This window comes from Vigna umbellata, chromosome 2, assembly GCF_029865625.1.
Source record: "Vigna umbellata cultivar VRB3 chromosome 2, Vumbellata_1.0, whole genome shotgun sequence".
NCBI classification, from domain to species: domain Eukaryota; kingdom Viridiplantae; phylum Streptophyta; class Magnoliopsida; order Fabales; family Fabaceae; genus Vigna; species Vigna umbellata.
The window spans coordinates 18,369,765-18,392,977 of record NC_142166.1 but is presented as its reverse complement, the minus strand read 5'-3'; the positions used below and the strand labels follow the sequence as shown (position 1 = coordinate 18,392,977).

The following is a 23,213-nucleotide window of genomic DNA, read 5'->3' as shown; positions in this document are numbered from 1 at the left end:
AAATGATTTCGTACCAAAAATAACTATTTCAGTGTAATTTTTTTTTACCTGAAATCATGTGTACGTGTGACGACTTTTTAGTATAAGCAGATTTATCAACTAGTGTTGTTGCATTTTATTTACGTTTTCATATTTTTACTTTTTTTTTTTATTTTAATTTTTAGAAATCGTGAAGTAACTACATGACTTCTAATTTTTTTTCTAATATTGTTTTTATCTTTGTTTTAATAACTTTTCTATTTTGTTAATATTTACGACAGTTCGATTAACAAAAAGTTTAGTTTTTTAATATATTTTAAATTTTATATATAATTAATTTTTTTTAATTTTGAGATATTTATTTAAATAATTTTATTTATTTTTTATTTTTTATTTTAATTTAATTCTTTGAATAATTTTATTAATATAATTTTTAAAATGAAAATAAATTAGAATTGCATAAATTTAGGAATCATATTACTTAACCAAATTAAAATTAAAATACTTGTTTAAAAAAATTAAGAAAAAATAAAATTTAAAATAAATGAAATTAGAAAAGTTAAATTATTTAAATAAATATTTCAAAATTGAAAAAATATGATTCCATAAAAATTGAAAAATATGATAACATAAAAATTGAAAAAGCATTAAAAAATAAGAAATTATTAATTAAATTAAATTAAAAAATTAAAAAGGCATAAAAGAAAAAAATAGAAGTCAGATTTAAATAGAAAAGAAAATAAATGATGTAATAATTTCATGATTTCAAGAAGTAAATAAAAAGTAAAAGTATGAACATTTGAAAACTCTATAAATATAAAGTCGTTAATTAGCAGTAAGTACGAACTTCAATAGAAATAAAAATTAAACTAAAGTCAGTAGAGAGAATGTTTAACTTTAAAAAAAATAAATAAACAAGAATTATACTTAAATCGTCATTCTTGTATAATTTTGGTAATAATTTTGGTAAAAGTAGTCTTATATGCTTCCATGAATTAAGTGATTTGAATTTTGGAAAAAATCGTGCAACTCTTGTATGACTTATTAAACGTTGATTGAGTGTAATTAATTTTAATTGCATTGTGTTGGATGATTTTACAGCATTAAATAGAAAAATCGAAAGAAGGGGAAAGGGTGGTTGAAATGAAACATATCATATAATACCCAGCGAGAAGCGAGGTGGTACAGTGAGGAAGGAAACAATGATTGCATGTGGATATGAGAGTTGGAAGGACAGAAATGAATGATGATGAAGTAGGGCACGTAAGAGAGATAATGTGGTAATATTAGATGATAATGAGTTGGGAGATGTATTTGAGAGTATGAGATAAGATGAAATGAAGTAGTAGAGTAGAGGGAGCGTGCAGAGATAGATGTCAGGGCTAGTTAGGTCTTACACTGCTTCACTGACCTCTTCTCAGTGAACTCAATTGACCACGCAGCAACCCTAACCCCACATGCTGCACCCGCACCACCACCACCACCACCACCACCACCTCCCTACTTCCTCCACCTCGACACGACCATCATTCCCTCATGTCATACTTTATTCCTTTGCATCAGGGAATGTCCACACTTCCCTCTCAACTTAGTACATAGGCAACATATATACCTACTCTCTAACTAATTCTTCCACCTCTATGTTTTTTATATTCATTCCATCAAAATCTTCATCACTACAAAATCTCTACACCAATTCTCTTAATTAGATCCAATTCTCTTAATTAGATCCAATCCAATGGATCAACTCACCAAGACCACAACCCAAAAATCATACTCCTAAAATCATCTATGTTAATATCACTCTTTTTAATTTTCTCTTTATATATATATATATATATATATATATATATATATATATATATATATATATATATATATATATATATATATATATATATATATATATATATATACACACACACACACGTATAGATATAGACTAAATTTAAGTCAGACTACTCATTACACACATTACATCTTTAGATTTTGGATAAATCAGAAACTGTTTAGATATAAATAATGTTGTTTTATTATTAGTATATCGTTACATTAAATTTGATATATTATTTAAAAATCGTTTATATAGATTTTCCTTTTTCTAAATATTAAGCATATTATTTTGGAGATAAGCATATTAGTTTGTTGAAAGTTTAATTTATAATTTTTTTCAAATCATTAAGATAATATATTATATCTTCAAAACGTGCTTATCCCATATAAAAGTTATTTTTAACCTTTAAAATTGAGTCGAGTTATTTCAATCTCTAACTCATGCTTTGATTAAAAAGGATTTTAATATTTGTTTCTAATTTATACGTAGAATTTTCCTTTGATATATAGCCTATTTGTACTCAGTTTATTTAAAGATATATATATATAGGTCAACTTATAAAAAATTGAATATGAAAACAATCTTTTGAGTAATTATAAAGTAATGATCGACACGCTTTAGAAAAAAAAGGCTAAACCATACAAAAAACAAAACAAGCCATGATGAATGATGAATCAAATATAGGGTTTAATTTTTTTTTAAAATACAAAAAATCTATTTAAAGTAAACCTTTATTGACCTTAACCTAATTTCGACGTATATCATTTATACTAGATAAATACTTTGCACTTAATACATTTATGTAGATTAGTTTTAAAGTTGATTGCAAAAGAGGGATATATATTCCATATGGAGGATGATTATTCTGAATTTTCCGAGTTCCAAGTCGGGCACTGATGAAGAATTGATGGTAAAAAACAAGGAAGTGATAAATTTGAAAAGGTGGTTCATAGCATTGATATCAAGGGTGTAAAAGTTGAGAAAACGACGAGAATGGTGAGTTTTTTTCTTTAGAAATGTACAGATATGAAATGAATAGATCAGAGGGGGAGCAGCGTCTTGTCACAACAGCATGTTACTGTAGGGCATGGGTTGTCTCTGCCAAAGGCAGTTTCTTTGAAAGCAGACTAATGTATGTATAGAGAGAGACAGGATATGGACAAGAGTTGCAAACCCACGCACACAGACACTATAGCCAAAGGGGCGTGCTGTAATCATTTTCTACAGTTCAAGATCATTCAGATTCAAATTCCTCTTTCTTTTATTACTGCCAATCTCTGCAACATAACTATCACTCTTTTACACTAATCAAATTTTATTAATATCACTTCTTAAACTTTTTCATATAAGCTGTTTATCATGTAAAATAGTATTTTCGTATATTAAACTGTATTTTTATCTTTATCTTAAATTCTTAAACAGTGTTGATTCCCTTTATAGTTGATGTTTTAAACTAGTTAGGTTTAAGAATAAATAATCAAAAACACCACTCTCTTTTAGATAAATTTCTTTTATTGTTTACTTGTAATAATACATGTCTGTATAATATTAATAGTCTAAGAATATAATCTCCTTTTTTTTTAAATAGATTTGAATATCTCTACTATTTTTTATATTTTTTAGATTCGATAAAAAAAAAGTATTGCGCCATATTGTACTTCCCTCGAACAGGAACTTCATTCTCGTCACATGTGTGTCGATAAAAGTATGTATCACATTTATTTATTGATATATATATATATATATATATATATATAATATCTGAAGTTTATTTTTCATATATAATAAAACAACCTGAATGAACTTTTTTTATGTGTGTTACACCTACTTTATATGTAAATAAAAAAAAATAATTGCATATTTATTGAGTATAAATCAGACGATAAAATTGAGAGAACGAAGCAGTATGGTTCCTATTAAAATCCGTTACTACATACTGAGATATATTGTTATAGTTACACTAAAATTAATTATGTACATGCCATGAGTTCATATTAAATATAAGAATTAGTTGGTAGTTCGAAAAGCATAATGGCCACCTATAAGCAGTGGCATAAAGAAATGATGCATGTTTGCCACTGCATGCCCTTTCTACAACTCATTTAGGGCTTAAACCGGAAAAGGAAAAGGCACGATCATTTAAAATTCATACATATGTGTATTTTTTCGGTCAGTCAAAGATAAAGAGATATAATTTAAGATTCATACATGATTAACAAAACAATTAATACAAGGGTTATATATAGAACATACAATTATATTAATCATATTATTATTACTACGTTACGTACACTTTATGACATCATCGCCACGTAACCCTCACGCTAGCAATACCATTTCACATAAAATTACCTCCTTTTGCTTACAATTATTTTAACCTTCTCTACATCAATTAAAAATATTAAATAGGAAAAAAACATTTTATATTTTTAAGTAATTCAAAATTAGTATTATTTCAAATAATTTTATTTATTACCATTTATTTTCATTTTAAAATTGAAGGTCTGTTAAAACTTCAAAACTTATAATAAAGAGGTAATCCGAAAAGTCCAATTCTCTCAGTATTGTTTGAAATTTGTCTTAATTAATTCTCTCAGTATTGTTGTTTTCTTTTCCCGAACTTTTTTTTTTACTAATTTTACTTATTTTCATAAGACAAATCTCACATTAAAGGTACTTTCGAAATATACAGTGATATATATATATATATATATATATATATATATATATATATATGTATATATGACTTTTACTCTTTAAAGTCATTATCATTCCGGAACATAAGTCAATGAAAAAGAGTTTTTCTACGTCTTTGGATTTACTTTTATCAATATTAGATTACTGAAATTACTTTATTAGTATTTTTTTAAAAATTATCAAAACAAAATTAAAGGTTTACAATAACGTATATATGATAGATATTATAACTACAATGTAATGGCATATATATTTATTTTCTATAATTTTTTTAATCGAATATATACTTATAGTTTAATTTTTGTACTATAAAAGTACTGATAAAAGCAAACTAATTAATACATTTTATTGAAAATAAAAATGCTTTCATTTTCATGTTTAAGAGATTTTCCGAAGGTCAAACATTTTTAGCTATGCTTAACTTTCTTTCACAGTACTATTGAAGTTGTAAATTTTACCAAAACATTTTAGATATATATATTTTTAATTATTTTTGATAGTTATACTTCTTTTCTCTATTCCTTTTCTCTCTTTTTTTCTTCCTCAATTGTTTCACCTAAAGAAAAACACTGAGACAAACATTATCTTCAATTCCTTTTTTTTTTGTGCGTGCTCAACTTTTATACTAATAATAAAACTTCGTGAATTTTTAAGCTCAAAAAATGTAGCATTTGATCTAGATGTTTTAGAATATATCAACTTATAATTTGTGGGTCTATATACATTTTTAAGATTAGTTTCGATCTATTAATTATCATACTTTTTAAAACTTTAATATAATTAGAAATCACTTTTAAGATAAAATTTTGAAATTTAATATTATTACATTATTAATGTTAATAACAATTTTGTTATACGAGAGATTATTAATATTAATCCTTTTATCAACAATCACGAATAAAACAGGCAACCTGTGGACAACTACAATCATAGTATTATATTTTAGAAAAAATGTTGTTTGTGATATTTGTCATGGGATAAAGCTGTACATTTTCCTTTAGTATTAATGCATATCAAATTGTAAAATATGATAATTGAGAAGTTGTGTTGTGTGTGTAAGATATATATTACTATTAATGATTAAAATTAAAACACGTTCTCATCATACAAGTTTTTTAAATAGTCACTGTAACATCCCAAAATACAGTAATCACTATAATTCAGAATTAATTACAATTAACAGTAATCACAAACAGTCTTTACATTAAACTGGATTAAAAAGCCTAACGGCATCAGTACAGAGGACGCGTGTAAACGCATACAATGAAACCAAGAGTGAACGCTCTTAAATATATAAACTAACGTACACCAAAATACAATCAGAGACGAATAAGACTAACGGCCTTTCAAAATAGGTGGCCGAACGTTATAACTATGCTAACATATACAGCCTAAATCAAACGAGCACTCTAAGGCTCGGCCTTTACTTCAACTTCAACCAGATTGGAGTCGTCCAAATTTTCTTCTTCCAGCATTGCTTCAAGGGATGCATCACCATCTGCTCACATCCACAACGGATGATCATTGCATTTGACAAGACGGACGTACATATACAAGAGACAACACAATGGAAATGCAAGGGTAAGCTTATAATATTTAATTTATACAATCAACACATACAGTTACATTTCTAAACACACATACAGCATGTGATTCATCCAATAATAATCATAGAAAATGTAATATAAGACAGACCGTCCGGACTGTATGAACCATGTAGTTACAAGCGTCCTTGCACCCGAGTGGTGTAGTAACTGATCATTCCCCAGCTGCCACTCGAGGTTAACCCTATCTGCCCGAAATACTCAATGGACTAGGGTCTCCTGCCATTCCCACGCATGAATACCCCCTTCTACTTGAAGAGGCGTATCACGGAATATCAGGATGGACTGCGAGGCTTAACTTATCCAGGTTCATACTTTACCATTCAATATTTCACACATCTGAGACGTTCCTCCTTGGAACGCTCGTTAAAATCCATTTCCAATAATTCTTTCAAAGTATCATTCTCCCATAACAAGTTCCCTTTATTCACATTCTCATTCTCTGTTCCATTCTCATATATTAACAACAGGTATCCTTTAATCAAATAAGAACGAACTTATTACAGTGCATTTGACTTCACGCTTCTGAACAAAAGAAACGAACTATAGTCCACTTACGGACGTTAAGAATACTAAAATAGTTTAAATGGGATTGAGTTTAGAAAATCAGAGTAATACTTAGAAAATATTGAGTACAAAGACTTTAGGTTGAATTAAGAGAATAAATATCTTACAGAATAACTTAGATAAAGAATAGCTTAGATAAATAACCAGAGAAGTTAAAGTACAGAAAACAACTCTTACTGTAAATGAACGAACGTTCAGAAATTTACTGTGGACGAACGTCAATTACGTTCGCTCAGAATTCAATAATAAGGACGAGCGTTCAGTTTGAAACCAAACCCTGCTTTGGACGAACGCTAGGTCAATGACCGAGCACAAATCAGAACGAACGCTGGATACAAACCGAGCGCTATTTAGGACGAACGCTTCGGTATAAGACCGAACGCCAATTCAGACGAACGTTCAGTATAAGGGCGAACGCTCTATAGAACGATCGTTCGACATAAGGCCGAACGACGTTAAGGACGAACGCTCGACATGAGGCCGAACGTCACGTATTTATAAAGTTTCAAATATTTATCTAAACTGAGCTGAAACGAACGCTCATTCACTAAATTGGGGACGCTCGTTCTCGAGCAGAATTCATTCCAAATGAACGAATTCCAACTAAGTTATTTTGCTAAACCCCGAACGGTTTATGACCGTACAGTGACGAGCGTCACTTATCAGAGGGGAGATTAAAATTCCAGATTTCTCAAGTTTAACAGAGCTTTCCAGATTTCAAATTTATAACTTTATAACTTTCATTCCAGATTTAATTCATCACTAACATCATTCTCATACAGATTTCAACATTTTAATCATTCCAACTCTATCATAATCATACTCCATTCATACGTAATCAAATCATCATGCATTTCAAACCACCAACAATATATACAATCCACGCAAACAGTGATCGTTCATGGCAGATAAATCAAAATCAGAAAACCAGATTCCATAACAGTGGTCACTCATACAGCTCAAACATCATGCAGTTCATACATGCACAATAACAGTGATCATACATATAACTCAAACCTTACATTTTTCATTCGTACAACTCAGATTACACAACATGCAGTATAAATTAAACACATAAGCTTCCCTTACCCGGATTGAAATTCAAGCTTGTTCTAGATGTATAAAAATGGCTTCGTCCAACTACGTTTTGCTTAGGATTCTTGACTCTTCCAGAACCAAATCTAACCACAGATTACAGAACACTTAGAATACCAGTTTGCATGCAACTAAAACTCTATTTTTCCAGAACCTAAGGACGAACTACGAAAGGGACTTACCAGTGTCAATCTTTGAAGCTGTTCGGTCCAATGGATAGCTCTTAGTGCAGTGGGTGTTCCTACGGTGCTGAAAACGTGATTGGAGAAGAAACGTAAGGATTACAGTAGAGAGAAGTTTAGGGTTTTTAGAGAGAAGTTGGAGAAGATGAAAGGGTGAGTTCAGAGGTTGAAGATGAGTTCGTGTAAGTGAGAGAGAGTTTTCGAAAAGTCTGGTTTTGGTTAAACCAACGTTCAATTGGAAGAACGTGTCACAGGTTGCCACATGCACACCAAACTCTGATTTAGAAGATTCCAACGTGACAAGTGGCGTGTGTGCATGCAGAGTTTAGTGCGTTTTAATGTTTCAGAGAATGATGAGCGTGGTGCTTCGTGCACGTCAGACAGAATTGTGATCAGATTAGGAAGTGGGTTTTAAATGGCTGGGAATGAGGTGGCAAGCATTAAGGGTGAGATATCAGGATTAACTTAAGCTAATTATTAAGAGTCTCACAGTCACAAAAAATTTTCAAATATTATAAGTTCAAACTTATTTTTTTCACTTTTTTACATGTAAGACTAGACACCAAAGACTCTTGAAGTAGCCAAATGATAAAGACATTAGAATTTGAATTTGTATGGTGTTTGTTAAAGTTTATCTCTAAGTGAAATCGCAAATAAATATATATTTTGTCTTTGGAATACCGTAAATGATTTTGACCAATCATTTTGAAATTTAAAATAATATACTTAAGATTTATATATTTAATTATTATCACTAAATTCAATAAACATAAATAATTAATCATTAATATCATGTTGCAAAATAAATAAAAGTAAATAAATTTATGATGTATATGTAATTTTCTTTTTATTACTTTTAGAAATGAATATATTCTTTATTTTTCATATATGAAAAGAGTTGAAGACTAAATAATAACCTATAAAAATATAGAGGGACATAGTTATTAAAAAATAAAATATATGATAATTAAGCCACAATTAAACATGGATTTCTTAGTGATAAATGATTATGACATCGTTGTTTATTAGTCTGTAATATAAAAAAAATATTGATGTTATATCGGAAAACGTTAAATTGACATCAGAAGCAAAAAAAATAACATTGATTAACAACGAAAATTGTCATTTTCCGATGTTAATTAACTTCTTTGTTTTTTTTAATAAATAGTGATCTATTTGTACATTTTTACAAGACCTGAAAAACAAAAAATTCACAAATGTAGTCCAGTTTTAACATTTTATATATCTAGAACTGAAGTATGAACTATAAACAAAAGATATCATAAGTGAATGATGTTAAATTTTGGTTTTGATAGCTATGCTTATTGGTTTTGGTTGGAATTTTTTTTACCACTCCTTAGAACTCTTATTTCAGGAAAAAATTATTTGAAAGGTCAATTGCGATAAATCTTTAAACGACCATAATATTTGCTCTGGTTAAAAAAAATGTCGTTTTCTATTTTTTGGCAATTTGTTTTTTGTTTTTTTTCAAAATTTTCAAAAATATTTCATATATTTATACTTTGAATTTTGATCTAAAATTTTAGTGGGTCTCTCATGATATTTTGGTGCTTTGAACAAATTTTCAAGTCATTTGAAATTGTTTTGAATATACTCTCATATACTCTCATATTTAACCTAAGTTTGGATGTATAACATGTAGTATGAACAATAAACAAATTCAATAATACAACAAACAAATTCAATAATACAACAAACAAGTTCAACAATATAAATACCAACAAGTTCAACCTTCTTGAAAACGAAAACGAAAATTAACCTTCTTGAAGGTGAGTTTGTTGGAATCAAGTGTTATCACCAGGGAGGGAGAAAGGAGAATACACCTATGCTCCAAAGAGTACCTATGCACGAGAGCAATCAGTAAAAACGAACGAAAATCATACCTAAAGTAGTTAATTAACTTGCATTTGTATAAAATGAAAGAAAGATTACATGTGTTGGTCGCCAAAAGCTTCACCGAGAAATGTTTGAGCAAAGAAGAGGGTCTCACGCAAATATAAAGTGAATAAATTTTCAACCCCCGCCCAAATTTTTAATGAATTCATTAACATATAATGTCTGGAAAGTGATATTGCAACGTCTTATAACCTTTTGATGTTTGAAACTAGTGCATTGAACATTATATGTGAGTACATTTTTACATTCGCGCCAAAGATTTTCACAAAATTTATCCAATACAATGTCAAAATTCTCAATTTCTGATGTCTAATAACTAACTTACAAAAATCTCACCGATCATTTTTAATGTTGACTTTTTTGTTTTCTGACGTTGAATGCGAGACATGGAAGCCTTATTTTGCACTAGGGATTATAAAAAACACATAAAAGTTAACTTTTTTCTTTATTGGCTTAATTTGTTTTTTATTCTCATATTTGTTAACTGGGTTCAATTTCGTCCTCTTATTTTTTTTTTTCAATCAAGTGGTTCTTTTCTTAACAAGAGATCCAATTTTGTAATTTCTATTAGATTAAAGTTAATGTTGTGTCCGTACATGTCACGTGTCAATTCATGATATTTTTAATTTTAATTTTTTAACTTTTCATAATATTTTGAAATAAAAAACATGGTCACATGACAGATCCATATTGGTCCACATGTCAGTGTCACGTATTAGTCATTATCACATAATAATGTCTTATATTCAATTTAGTCTTTATATTTTACATTTTGACACAATTCCATCGTTCTACTTTGATATTCGTCCACTTCGTCCACTTCGCCCACTTTGTCCACTTTGTCCACTTCGTCCAATTCGTCCACTTCGTCCAATTCGTCCACTTCGTCCACTTCTTCTTCTTCTTCTTCTTCCACTTCGGCCACTTCTTCCACTTCTTCCACTTCTTCTTCTTCTTCTTCTTCTTCCACTTCCTCCACTTCCTCCACTTGGTCCACTTCCTCAACTTCCTCCACTTCTTCTTTTTGACTCAATTAGGTCCCAAATTTATTTTTCAATTTAAATTAAAAAGATACTTATTTTAAAAAAAATATAAATATAACGTGGCACTGGTAATTTTTAATGTGTAAGTGATAACTTTCCACATTTTCATTTATAATATTTTTAAAAATTTATAAGTTTAGAATATGAATTTTTTATTACAATTAAGGGCAAAAAAATAAAATTATTTTGAGTATTTAGGTAGAGTAATTTAATGTATAAATTCTAAAAAAATATTTTAATATAAATAAGTTATAATTAACCTTAATTATTAATTTGGTATCAGATTGAAGAGAAACAAAATCACTCTATTTTAAAGAAAATGAAAACTAAATTAGATAAAAAATTTAAATATAGAAACTGAATTTAATACATACTACTGTCACGTGACACTAATACGATACTAACATGTGATATTTAAATTGTCATGTGACATTATCACTCTTGCAGAACACCACATTGATGTAGGTGACATTTTTTTTAATTAAAAAATAAAAGAAATACAATAAAGTGTCACATGACATATAAATATGGCGTTAGCGTCAGTCTAGCTGAAGGACCAAATATAAATGAAATTGAACCAACCTATTAAATAGGAGAAGCAAAGGATATATTAATCAAAAAAATATTCTATAAAAGATTCATGAAATAAAAAAATAGTTTAGTATGCGATAAGATAGATTTAACTTTTTATTTTTGAGAATGGAACATAAAACTTGGAAAATAAGAGTAGGAATAATGGGCTTATGTTTAACTTTTTTTTTGTTTTCAAAAACAAATAAAGAACATGTAAAAGATTGGAAGATGAACAAAAGTGGTAAGTAAATCAAGAGACATAGAGAAAATACAAAGAATCTTAATAATTTTTTATTCTTTATTATATTTAATTTATGTTTTACTATTTATTCATATTAAATGACCTGCTTTATAAAAAGTTAAAAATTTATCTAATTTAATTCTAATATATTCATATTATACATATACAAAATTTTAAAATTTTGGACGGACAATGTCGTTTCTATATTCAAAAGGATCCACCTAAACATTAATTGTATTTTTAATGATTACAGTTTATATAATAATATTTTGGTTTATATTTAATGTTTACATTTAATTTTGGTTTTATAATATTTAATTTTGGTTTCATATTATTTAATTTTGGTTTATTTATAAATTTTTTAGTCATAATTTTAGTATTTTCATTTAGAATTGAATATCTTTTTTAATGTATGAACAATTAGTTGTATGATTATATTAATATATTAAATAATGTAGTTTATTTTATATATAATATTCAGATTTAGTTAATATTATTTAATTGTTTATATGATTAATAAAACTAATTTTATTATATTCTATTTTATTACAATCAAAAGTTAAAAAAGGAAAAAAATCTGTATACATTTCCAACGGTTTTGGCAAAACTCCGCTAATACCGGCGGTTTTGGAAAACTCCCATTAATACCAGCGATTTTGAAAAACCCTCACAATACCGGTGGTTTTGAAAAAATCCTCACTAATAGTGACACAACTTTCTCGAGTGATTTTCCACTGCTTTTCCAGGGGTTTTCCTAATTCCGGGTAACATACTTTCCGGGGGTTAAAACCGCCGAAAACGAAAAAAATAACCCTTGGTAAAATTATATGTTTTATAGTGTATCACTCCCTAAAGAATCCAATAATAATATTAAAAAAGTAGTTAAAATCAAAATTATGATTAAGATAAAAAAAGAACTCAGTTTCAATTGAAATCCTATTCACTAACAAGTGAATAAGTGCCATGGCTTAAAAAATATACCAATGCTAATTGCATTTTAATGAGGTGGTATTATAGCTAACTCTGTATTCCTAATATGGTTAAATTTTGATTGCATTAACTTTTAATTAGTTTTAGGTTTTATTTGAATGGTATTCATCCAAAAGATGAATAGGTGATGCAACGGACAATTTAGAAAAAATGACTATCAAAATAATTTTATACTTTTGGTTAAACGATCATAATGATTCTACTATACTATGATCATGCATAAGATCTGAATAAAAAATAATATGTAAAATCATAGTATCTTATTACAATTTTATGAATTAAATCTCGATTTTAACTATAATAAGTAATAATAGTTTTTCTTTACAATCATTTGATTCGATACAATATAAAGCTAGTATAAAAAGTTTTTTTATTAACATTTTAAACAAATATATTTGATAAATGATTATACAAGTAATAGTCCTCGGATATATTATTATCATCATAATATTTATATAGGTTAAACTTATAAGAAAATTTGTTCATAGAATCTGAATTAATGAAAAGAATTAGTCATTAAATTATTTAGAAACTAAATTAAGATATAAATCCAAATTAGTTAAACCTTTTTTCTAATTTTGAAAATGAATTTAGTTCATAAACCTATGTAGTTCATAAACCTATTTATTGATAATAAACATAATTTGAATGCTAGCACCCTCAATTTCTATAGCAGTTAGTAGATTAGTTTATGTATAATGATTGAAAATTTGTTTTCTCTAAATCATGTTTCTATTTAATAAATTTCTTATAACATAGATTGTTATGAGGGTAGATGTTTCTTTAACCTAAAGCTAAAAAAGAGATTAGTATCCAAAGGATGTGCAACTTTTGATTTCAAGTAAAAAAGATGAAAAGAGATATATGTATTAAATGCAAAAACCTAAATTTTATATAAATGAATATTCAACATTTTATCTAAGGTTTAATTGCTTGCATTGTCCACAGTTTGGCTGCAACGTGTCAAGTTAGTCCATCTTTTTAAAAAAGTTTCAATTACGTCCAAACTTGGTTTAAAAGTGTCAATTTTGTCCAAACGTATGTAAAATTTGCTTCAATCAAGTCCCTTCCGTTAAATCCCATAAACGGACGTTAATTTTTTTTTCTCTCTCCTCTGCTTCTCTGCTCTACTGCTCTGCTGCTATGCTCTGCTGCTCCTTTAGTAAAATGTTTTTCACTTATATTTAATATTTACATAAATTAAATCATGATCATGATGTAACTAAATGATTTTATCTAAATTATTATTCCACTTTTTTTTTACCAATATGCTACATATGATTTATTAATAGAGAATTGTGCCTGTTAATTGAAAGAAAAAATTAAAGTTAGGTTTAAACCCTCCCTTGGTCCTCAAGTTTGTATGAAAATCTCAGTTGGGTCCTCAAGTTTTTTTCTGTCTCAATTGGGTCATATTTTTTGTAAAAGTGAGCACATTTTGCCATAACCGTTAAGTGTTGTGAGACGGCGTTAAATTGGTGTGAGCTGGTGCACAGAGAATGTGGTGATGTGTTTAGGGTTTCTTACGTGGACTGTTTTGTTTAAAAAAATAGTGCTGATGTGGCATAAGTACCCTTTATTCATATTAGGTATATCAGAATTAGGGATTTGAAAATTGAAATTGGGGATTTAATTTCGTTGTTGCGAGGAAGCTGAATCGGTAACCGCAAACGACGCGGTTGGTCCGGCGAGCGATTTAGGTTGTTTCGTTATTTTTTGTTGGGTTGAAGAAATGTTAGAAGATGTTGTGAGAAGATGCGAAGGTTGTGAGATATTCTTGAGTAAATTTTCAAAGTGGAGAACATAAAGAAGAAGAGAAGTCGGTGATTCCCGTTGAATGGAAAGGCAGAGATTTTTGGCCAAGTCGTAACGAAAGTGACATCCTTCTTTCACAATGGAAACAATTGCAAGTGCAGGCAAGTCAACTTCGAATGCAGAGTTCCTTACCGATCCAAGCAACAGGGACCCAGAACTCCATAACCCAACTCAACAGGAATCATACTCATACTCTTAAATGGGCCTCTCTTTACGAACTAATTCAACCATCTTTTCATTTCTTCATCTTTCCAATTTATATTTCTTCATTAAACTAAATCCACAATTACATTCTCAACTGGAACGCATTATTTAATTACATTGGAACCAACACTTTCATTACAAGTAGCAAAATGCGGCAAAAACCACCATCTGTATCCTAATAAACCTATAGTCATTCATCTGACTTATTTCCCATTTATAAATTCTCCACTAAAACTGCAAATACTAAATAAATAAACACTACACACGGCACAGACACACAAACATTGTAGAAAACTTAGTACTCCCAGTTCCAAAGAGCATGATCTTCCTCCGAGAATCCAAAATTACAAGAACTTTCCGTTGGGTCGGAGTAATCCGCATCTTCGAGTTTCGGAAAGAGGTAGGAAGGGTACAGACTCTTGCTGAGGGTACAGACTCTTGCTGAGGTTGTCTTCTTTATTTTTTGTAAAAGTGAGCACATTAGCACTATTTTTTTAAACAAAACAGTCCACGTAAGAAACCCTAAACACATCACCACATTCTCTGTGCACCAGCTCACACCAATTTAACGCCGTCTCACAACACTTAACGGTTATGGCAAAATGTGCTCACTTTTACAAAAAATATGACCCAATTGAGACAGAAAAAAACTTGAGGACCCAACTGAGATTTTCATACAAACTTGAGGACCAAGGGAGGGTTTAAACCTTAAAGTTATACAGTATCTATTAATTAAAATATGTGTGTATTTTAAAGTAAAATAATTTTATTAATCTCAAATGTAAATATCTATCTTATATTTTATTATCTTAAAACTATTTTAGTAAATAAATTAATTAATAAATTATTTTAAATATATATGATTTATCCTATTATCTTATATATATTTTTAATATACTTTTAATGACGATAAATTATATATATATAATTAACACAAAACGTATAATTCTTTTTTAAAGAAAATGAAAATATGTAGAAACAGTTCAACCAATATTATACCAAAATAAATAATTTTGTAAATACCTTTTTAGTTAAAGAACAGAAAAATGAATTATTTGATTTTTAGATAATATTTTACTACGAATTATAATATTTTAATTATATTTATTGTTATTATTTTAATATAATATTTTACTACGAAAAGCAATTATCGAATGAAGCAGAAAATGAGTGTGAAAAGAATACTTTTTGTTTAGATTTAGTTTTCATGTTTTTGTAAGATAAACTAAAACCAAGTATAAATATATGAGAAATGAGAGTTTCATCCACAATCATTACTCTGTGCAGAAGTTCTGTATAACTTAGTCCACGTATACTGTTTTTTTCAATTAATATATATGCATAATATTTTCAAATTTTCTAATAATTGCTTAATGTATTATTTTATATTTTATATTATCATTATATTATTTTATAATGTCCAGAGGAGCAGAGTAGAGAAGCAGAGGAGAGAGAACTAAAAAATTAACGTCCGTTTTGGTGAATTTAACGGAAGGGACTTGATTGAAGCAAATTTTACATACGTTTGGACGAAATTGACACGTTGCAGCCAAACTAGGGACAATGCAAGCAATTAAACCTTTTATCTAATCATAAATTGTAAAGAAATAGTCATATAAACTTCAAAAAATTAATGTGACTCTTTACGTAATAGAATGAAAATTTTAAAATATAACCATAATATACTCTCTCACACTTACAAGTTTTTTGGATTAATTACGAGTGTTATCTTTATTTATTTATTTTTTATAAATTTTACTTTTAACTACAATTTTTTTTGAAACGCTTACATGACTTGCCTCATAATCAAACATTATGACTGGATAACTACGCATAGTTTTTGTTTTGGTAATATGTATTTTCAATGCCTTATTTGTTTAGAACAGTCATTATAACGCATATTAATTGTGAAAGATTAGATATATAGTTTACAAATAAATATATTTTATTGAAATCTTACTAACATGACAATAGTCATACAGTTATCACATAATCCATTAGTTCTATCAATAGACAGTACAATCTAAAATTGTTGATATTAAATAATATTTGATGAAAAACACTAAAATGTTCCCTTTGGGCGTAAAATAAAAATTTAGTAAAAGTTTAAGAACAAACAAGATAATTTTATAGTGCGATTCAAAGTTTATTTCATTTTTAATGATTTAAGCCATGCAAAATGTAAAAATTTAAAATAAAATAAATTTTAATTGTTTAAATTTTCTGACTTTAGAAAAAAAAACAGTGGGCCAACTTTATAAAAATCTTTTCACTCCAATGTTGTTTTACCCTAAAAAAACAGAGCTAAAGAAGGTAAGTCGGTGCTAAATCCGTCGGACACGACACGAGCTCTTATCTTGAAAGATTCATTGTTTCTTGAACCATTCTTTGCAATCAGTAATTACTTAATTAGTCGTACACAGTGGTGCAAGTAGTTAAGTATTTTGTCTGATATCACAACTGACGAAAGGGTGACCCGTTTCAACAGCAACCTTCTTTCCGTTTCGCGTTTTTTTTTTCTTCTATAACTTTTATTTATTAACATCCCATTATATGCTAATACTTCATTAAAAAAAAAACTTAGCATGTCAAAATAAATTAATATAAATTTTAATGACAATTTAGTTAAATATTGTTACAAACAAATAAAATCATCAAACCAAAAAATAAATAATATAAGCTACAGTTAACTATCTTAATTAATCTTATTCTCATTAATCATATGGTATATTCATGATAAGTAACTGGAAAAATATGATTTCTTCTAGAATATATCTTCCACCCCCACCGCCGAATCAAGTGGTTATCTAGCAATAGTAGTGACAAATAAAACAAATGCAGGATTTTTTTTCACTCTAAATGAACACAATAAAATTTTTTCAAGGATTGCGTCTATCATATAATAACTTTTTACTGTTTCTCAACAGCTACTCTTTTACTTGGTTCATTAATTTCTACAAATGAAGTTCATCATTTAACGCTTAGTTAAGCAAGTAGATAAAGTACAAAAAGAACACATAATTATTGAATTATGGGTAAATTTTGAAGCGGTTAGAGAAAACTATGCTTTCAATTGGCACATTGGTCCACGTAGTGTTTAGACATACAAAATGTAAAGTTAATGATGAATGTTACAGAATAATTCAAGACATTATATGAATATTATAAGGTTGCTGTGGAGGAATTTGAGGAAAAAGGTTGGTGGATATGTGGGTTAGTTCGAGTTTTTGTAAAGTTAAATATAAGAAAAGGCACAAGAGAAAGGCAATTAGCTTTTTTGCTGCAAAAAAGTCAAATAGGGCCTCTATCACCCATCATAATGATATCTTCCCCGTCGATGCAGAGAGTGTGTGATAGATTTGCACCCAAGATTCATCATCATTGTCCTCTGATATTTCTTTTTAAAATATATGGTGCCCCGAAAGAGATCATGTGTATGATGGAAGATAAAAAAATAACCCTACTAAGAGCAAATGATGTATATATGTATCACTCCCTCTCTTTTTTACTTTCTTTTGAGGGAATCAATGGTGAATTGGCGAATCATAATTTTCACTCACACTTGATTATGCATTTCTCGTTCTATTATTGTGCACTCAACAGGTTTCGCTTTTGCCCATATGATAATTATTACCTACACTGATGGGGTTGTTGCATGAAAGTTTCATAATTTTGGGGAAATAATCACATCCTTGGGGGTGTATATAGACTTATAAGGAAAAGCAGGAAAAAAAAAAGTAATTGATTTTAAAAGAAGTTCATATAAAAATTAGGGTGTAACAAAACTTAAGCTTGGTGCATTTTTCTTTTCTTTTTCCTTTGTCTTGTATTGTTGACTTCCATGCCACAGTGAAGTTCCACTAACCACGAAGGACATGGAATTTGCAAGCTTTATAGGACAAACAGTACCATTATCATTTGAAGCAAACCGCAAGGTCAGGTTGAATTGTTACTATAGTCTCACTTTTTGCATATTCTCCCACTACCTTTTTTCAACATTCTGTCCTACCCACCTTTATTTCTTATTTTATTTATTTCCTTATTTTTCCTTTTCAATTTAGATGGTTAATGAATCTTCGCACGAGATGTGAAATAAAGAAAGAATTGTTTTAGAAATTGACACATATCCTTTGAAGAAATTTAAGTAAAGAGAGCCAAAAAGAAAAGGGAAAGTTGGTTGAGCTACGATGTTATAAGATACACTTCCAGATCATGGTGTAACCTCGTCGCCAAACTTTGAGAGAAACCCTCTTTCGTTTCTGTAAAGGAAACTAACCACTTTTTTCTTCGGTTACTACTATCATTATGATCTTCTCTGGGTTTTGGTAAAGGGAGATAGCTAGAGAGTAGAGATTGTGTTGGATCACAAAGGCTGGAGAAGGGAAACGAGAAAGAAAAACATAACAAGAAAATGATGTCAACAACGTCTCAAACTAGTGTTAACCATAGCTTGTTTGAAGAGCAAGATCAGATCCCAAGGCAGATGGAGTTCAATATTCCTTTTCCATCAACCCAGGCCTTCCCTCCTTTGGGTTGCCATCAATCTTTGAAATCCATCAGTGCACTGGTTCCTTCACTTTCATCTGAACCTGCTTCTTCTTCTGCGAATTTTGCAGAAACCCTATTTTCAACCGCTGTTCAAAGACAACGAGAAGATCTCACTTCAAGTTTGATAGGAGGAGGAGGAGGAGGAGGAGGACAGCTACTTTCCTTGAACAGATCGAGACTGAATCCATGGTGAGACAATTAACTCTACTTAAATTTTCGCACCTCACCATGCATGCTAGCAATTTTGATTTCATAATTGATTCTATGACCCGTCACTTATGTTTTCTTTCTTTTTGTGTTTTTCTATAACAAGACTTATTCTCATTTTCAACTATGGGAGAGAATTCAAGGACTTTTTGTATTTATTAATCTCTATGACAAGACTGATAATCAAGATACATGTCTCATGTATGGTTTATGATGTTCTTTTGCCTTTGTAACTTTGGGTTATTGTAGTATCTGTTTCGGTCGGAAAGCCTGTGTTATCAATGATATTGTTTTGCTTATGAAAAAGGTCTTATGTATGATTGCATATCCTAACATGAATTTAGGGCATGGGAAGAAGTAACCGATTGCTTGATGAGTAAAAGAATGGGAGGAGGTGATAACCATCATCTAGGGGTTTCCGCCATGAAGATGAAGAAAATGAAGGCAAGGAGAAAGGTGCGGGAGCCAAGGTTTTGCTTCAAGACTATGAGCGATGTGGATGTGTTGGATGATGGCTACAAGTGGAGGAAGTACGGACAGAAAGTGGTAAAGAATACACAACACCCAAGGTATACTCCCTAATTCAAATCGTTTCTCTCTTTTCTGTTTGTCTTTTATTACTAAAAAGTGACTGCATATACATAAAAAAAAAAAGTTGAATTTAAAGCATATTTGTTTAAATTACACATGTTCTCTCTCTTCAATATCTCGACTCCTCTCATTATTGTTTCATACTTTTTCTTCGGAATTGAATATTTGGTTCTCTATACTGGTTTAGGGAAGGTTTAATTTGGGTTAGTAATGCGGACTTGATTATAATCATTAGCCATATTAAAGCTAGATAGCTATCACTTTATGCCTTGTGGGGTGAAAATGCGATCGTTTATTTTTAGTAAAGGAGAGGATGTAAACTTGCCAACGTTAGAACTGAATAACGCAGATGTTATATATGGCATATATTACGACAAAAACACAGAAATTTGTTTTCCTCTACGGCATTGCTAAGGTTTTCCTCCACAGAATCTTTATAGAATGTTTCAAGAAGGATGCTTTACTTTTTAGAAACATTAAATATACAATTAGAGAACATTTTTGTGCCTTTTTATTGTAAGAAATGCAATGTTGATGTTTGGTTGCTGATTTTATCATCAATATTTGCTCAACAACGACTTCACGGTCATTTATGTAGACAATTATTAGACGGGGTAATTAATTACAGCTAAGGGATACTGCGAAATTGTGACACTTGGTCGTACTGTGGTTATCATTTTTAATCATGGGGTTTGAAACTACAACTGGGAGGTTGAAAATTTTGTCAATTGACGTAGACAAACATCTCTCTCATAAAAGAGTGCTGTTCTGTGGGAACCAACTCTATGAACTTCCGAAGTTTCATGTATTTCAAAAGATGGATTTGAGAAAACCAGAAAGCCATTGCAATTTCAGCTAGGTTTGTGGGCTTCTAGGACCTTATGGCGATCTTAGGCTCAAAATTGTATGTTAGATTACATATATAAAAACATGGCTTGGAGAATTTGCAGACTATGAAGTGTAATCAAAGGATTAGTGGTGAGCTTGTAACAGGTGCAAGTGGTACCTGCATTGGCACATTACATTGAAACAATTCAGATTCTCTCCTTTCATTACTCTAGCAATTGAGGCTATCAATTGTCCAACATAGCAAACTATTTATATAGGATTATCTGAGAATAAATTTATAGTAAGTGTTGAATTTATATTTCAAATTTGTATAAAAATAAAAAAATAAAATATCATATAAAAATTAAGACTAGTAAATTTATTATTTTAAGATTTTGGATTGAAAATAATATAATTTTTGAAAGTAGAACCGGACCAACATATCTCTATAGTTTGTCATAATTTAAGTTGGATAAAATTGTCTCGAAATACGATGGAATAAAATTATAAATACTTTTTTAAGTTGTCCAAAATCATCTATCAATCAGTTATTAAATGTATTTTAAACCAACCTTCAGAATTGTATCGGTTTTCAAATATTCTATTTTAGTCACACCACATAACATATTTATGCAAACAATCTAAACTTATTTATAATGCAACATATTGCAGAAATTATATACTTCTTTTTCGCTGGAGGAACAGACAAGTAGACCCAAAAAGCTAGGTTGGAGGCAGGTTAACGGGGACTGTGTATAAGTGTGGGGCCAGAACTAGGAAAATTTAAGAAGGAACGCTGAATTCAATATCTTTTACAGATAGACTATAATACTTTTAAAAAGTGAGTAAATTTTATCTATTTGGAGGGTTATGCTCTAAAAAATTAACACAGATAAATAAAGTATTAAAAGAACTGTTTTACTGATCCATGTTTTAACAAATTTTAAAATATTGACTGAAAGATTATATATTTATGTTTCATTCTGTCAAAGTTACTAATTAGAATGGTGTTCACTGCACCGACAACTCGAGTTTTCTGATGATGTGTTTTGGGTACACTGCAGAAGCTACTACCGTTGCACACAAGATAACTGTCGAGTGAAGAAACGCGTGGAGCGGTTGGCGGAGGATCCAAGGATGGTGATAACCACATATGAGGGGAGACATGTGCACTCGCCATCAAATGAACTCGAAGACTCACAATCTCCATCTGAACTTAGTAGCTTCTTGTGGTAGAATACAGTGCCAACATAATGTTCACATGTATATTTTTATGCTAGCTAGAGACTAGAGACTAAGAGGGAATAAGTAGAGAGGAATGAGTATAAATTGACAGTGTATCTAGGAAATGATGCGTGCATGCTTTGGTTCATTGTCAATTTTCACTCCTTCCATCCATTTTCACCCTTTCTAAAACCACAACATATGTGGCTGCGTTTACTACTTTTTACATCGTTTAGATCATTTCAGAAGTGTACTTAGTCTTGGTGCTGTTTCATAAAAACTCAGCAGCAAACCAGTATTATTGTAAGTTGCAAACTGGGCTTAAGTTTTTAATTCTTTTACGTAAATAGTACGAAAATATTTTGATAGCTTATGCTCAAACAGTTTTTAGGTCTTTATCCAGAAGAATATGAAGGCGATCGAGTCTTGAAATGATTATCAAATTCCCGAACGTACGATACTCCTAATCACGATGTTTTTAAATCTAAAGCTTGCTTCAAATCATAACAACTTTATTTATTGAATATAATATAAAATGAATCTTGAAATATGTTATTTAAGTTTCTTAAAATGATAAATAAAATTAGTGTGTTTTCACATTATGTGATTTCTCCCAAATCAAGGAAGCGAAGTTGTAGTGTGAGAGTACTAAAAGTCCTCACCCCAGATGGTTTCAACTTCAGATTTGTTACAAGTCTTGAGAGATCATAAAACACAACTACTTCCAAAATGAGCATGCCGCCGTGTAAAACATAATTTATAATCCTTATACTTAAAACTTACAATGCTACTGGACTAGATTAGTATAAACCAATATATTTTGTAAGATGTGTGTATAAGATTATATTCTAAGTGTTAACTAATGGATTAAAGAGTGTTATTGTAATATCATAAATTGTGCTTAATCAATATTTATTAAGGGGAGATGTTAGCATTGATAGTCAATGAAGTGGTGAAAGAGGTCAGATGCAAAAAAGAAATGTTTAATAATTAAGGTGGACTCACTAGTAAAAAATAGATTTATTACCGTGCACATTATGCATCGGTTCATCAGAAGCATAATATTGTGCGGTG

The 23,213-nt window shown here is 29.6% G+C and overlaps 1 protein-coding gene across 3 annotated transcripts; it reads left to right on the top strand.

Annotated features, from left to right (window-relative positions):
* The first annotated feature begins 18,711 nt into the window (after positions 1–18,711).
* On the top strand, positions 18,712–22,507 carry WRKY13 (WRKY DNA-binding protein 13). 3 transcript variants are annotated; one of them, XR_007028645.2, is made up of 4 exons: positions 18,712–19,478; positions 19,841–20,065; positions 21,588–21,756; positions 21,980–22,117. XR_007028645.2 is itself a non-coding variant. In XM_088106343.1 (4 exons), the coding sequence occupies exons 1-4, from the start codon at positions 19,153–19,155 to the stop codon at positions 22,149–22,151; spliced, it is 639 nt and encodes a 212-aa protein (XP_087962469.1). In that variant the 5' UTR covers positions 18,754–19,152; the 3' UTR covers positions 22,152–22,507. The 3 variants fall into 3 exon arrangements, 2 of the variants coding, with proteins under 2 accessions (XP_047167572.1, XP_087962469.1); XM_088106343.1 differs by lacking the exon at positions 21,588–21,756 and having other exon boundaries at positions 18,754–19,273; positions 19,358–19,478; positions 21,980–22,507; XM_047311616.2 differs by lacking the exon at positions 21,588–21,756 and having other exon boundaries at positions 18,750–19,478; positions 21,980–22,507.
* Positions 22,508–23,213: the final 706 nt, after the last annotated feature.

Coding starts and splice junctions, on each gene's coding strand:
- WRKY13 (XM_047311616.2), top strand. CDS start 19,153: ATGATGTCAACAACGTCTCAAACTAGTGTTAACCATAGCTTGTTTGAA. Junction 19,479..19,840: donor AGATCGAGACTGAATCCATG/GTGAGACAATTA, acceptor ACATGAATTTAG/GGCATGGGAAGAAGTAACCG. Junction 20,066..21,979: donor AAGAATACACAACACCCAAG/GTATACTCCCTA, acceptor GGTACACTGCAG/AAGCTACTACCGTTGCACAC.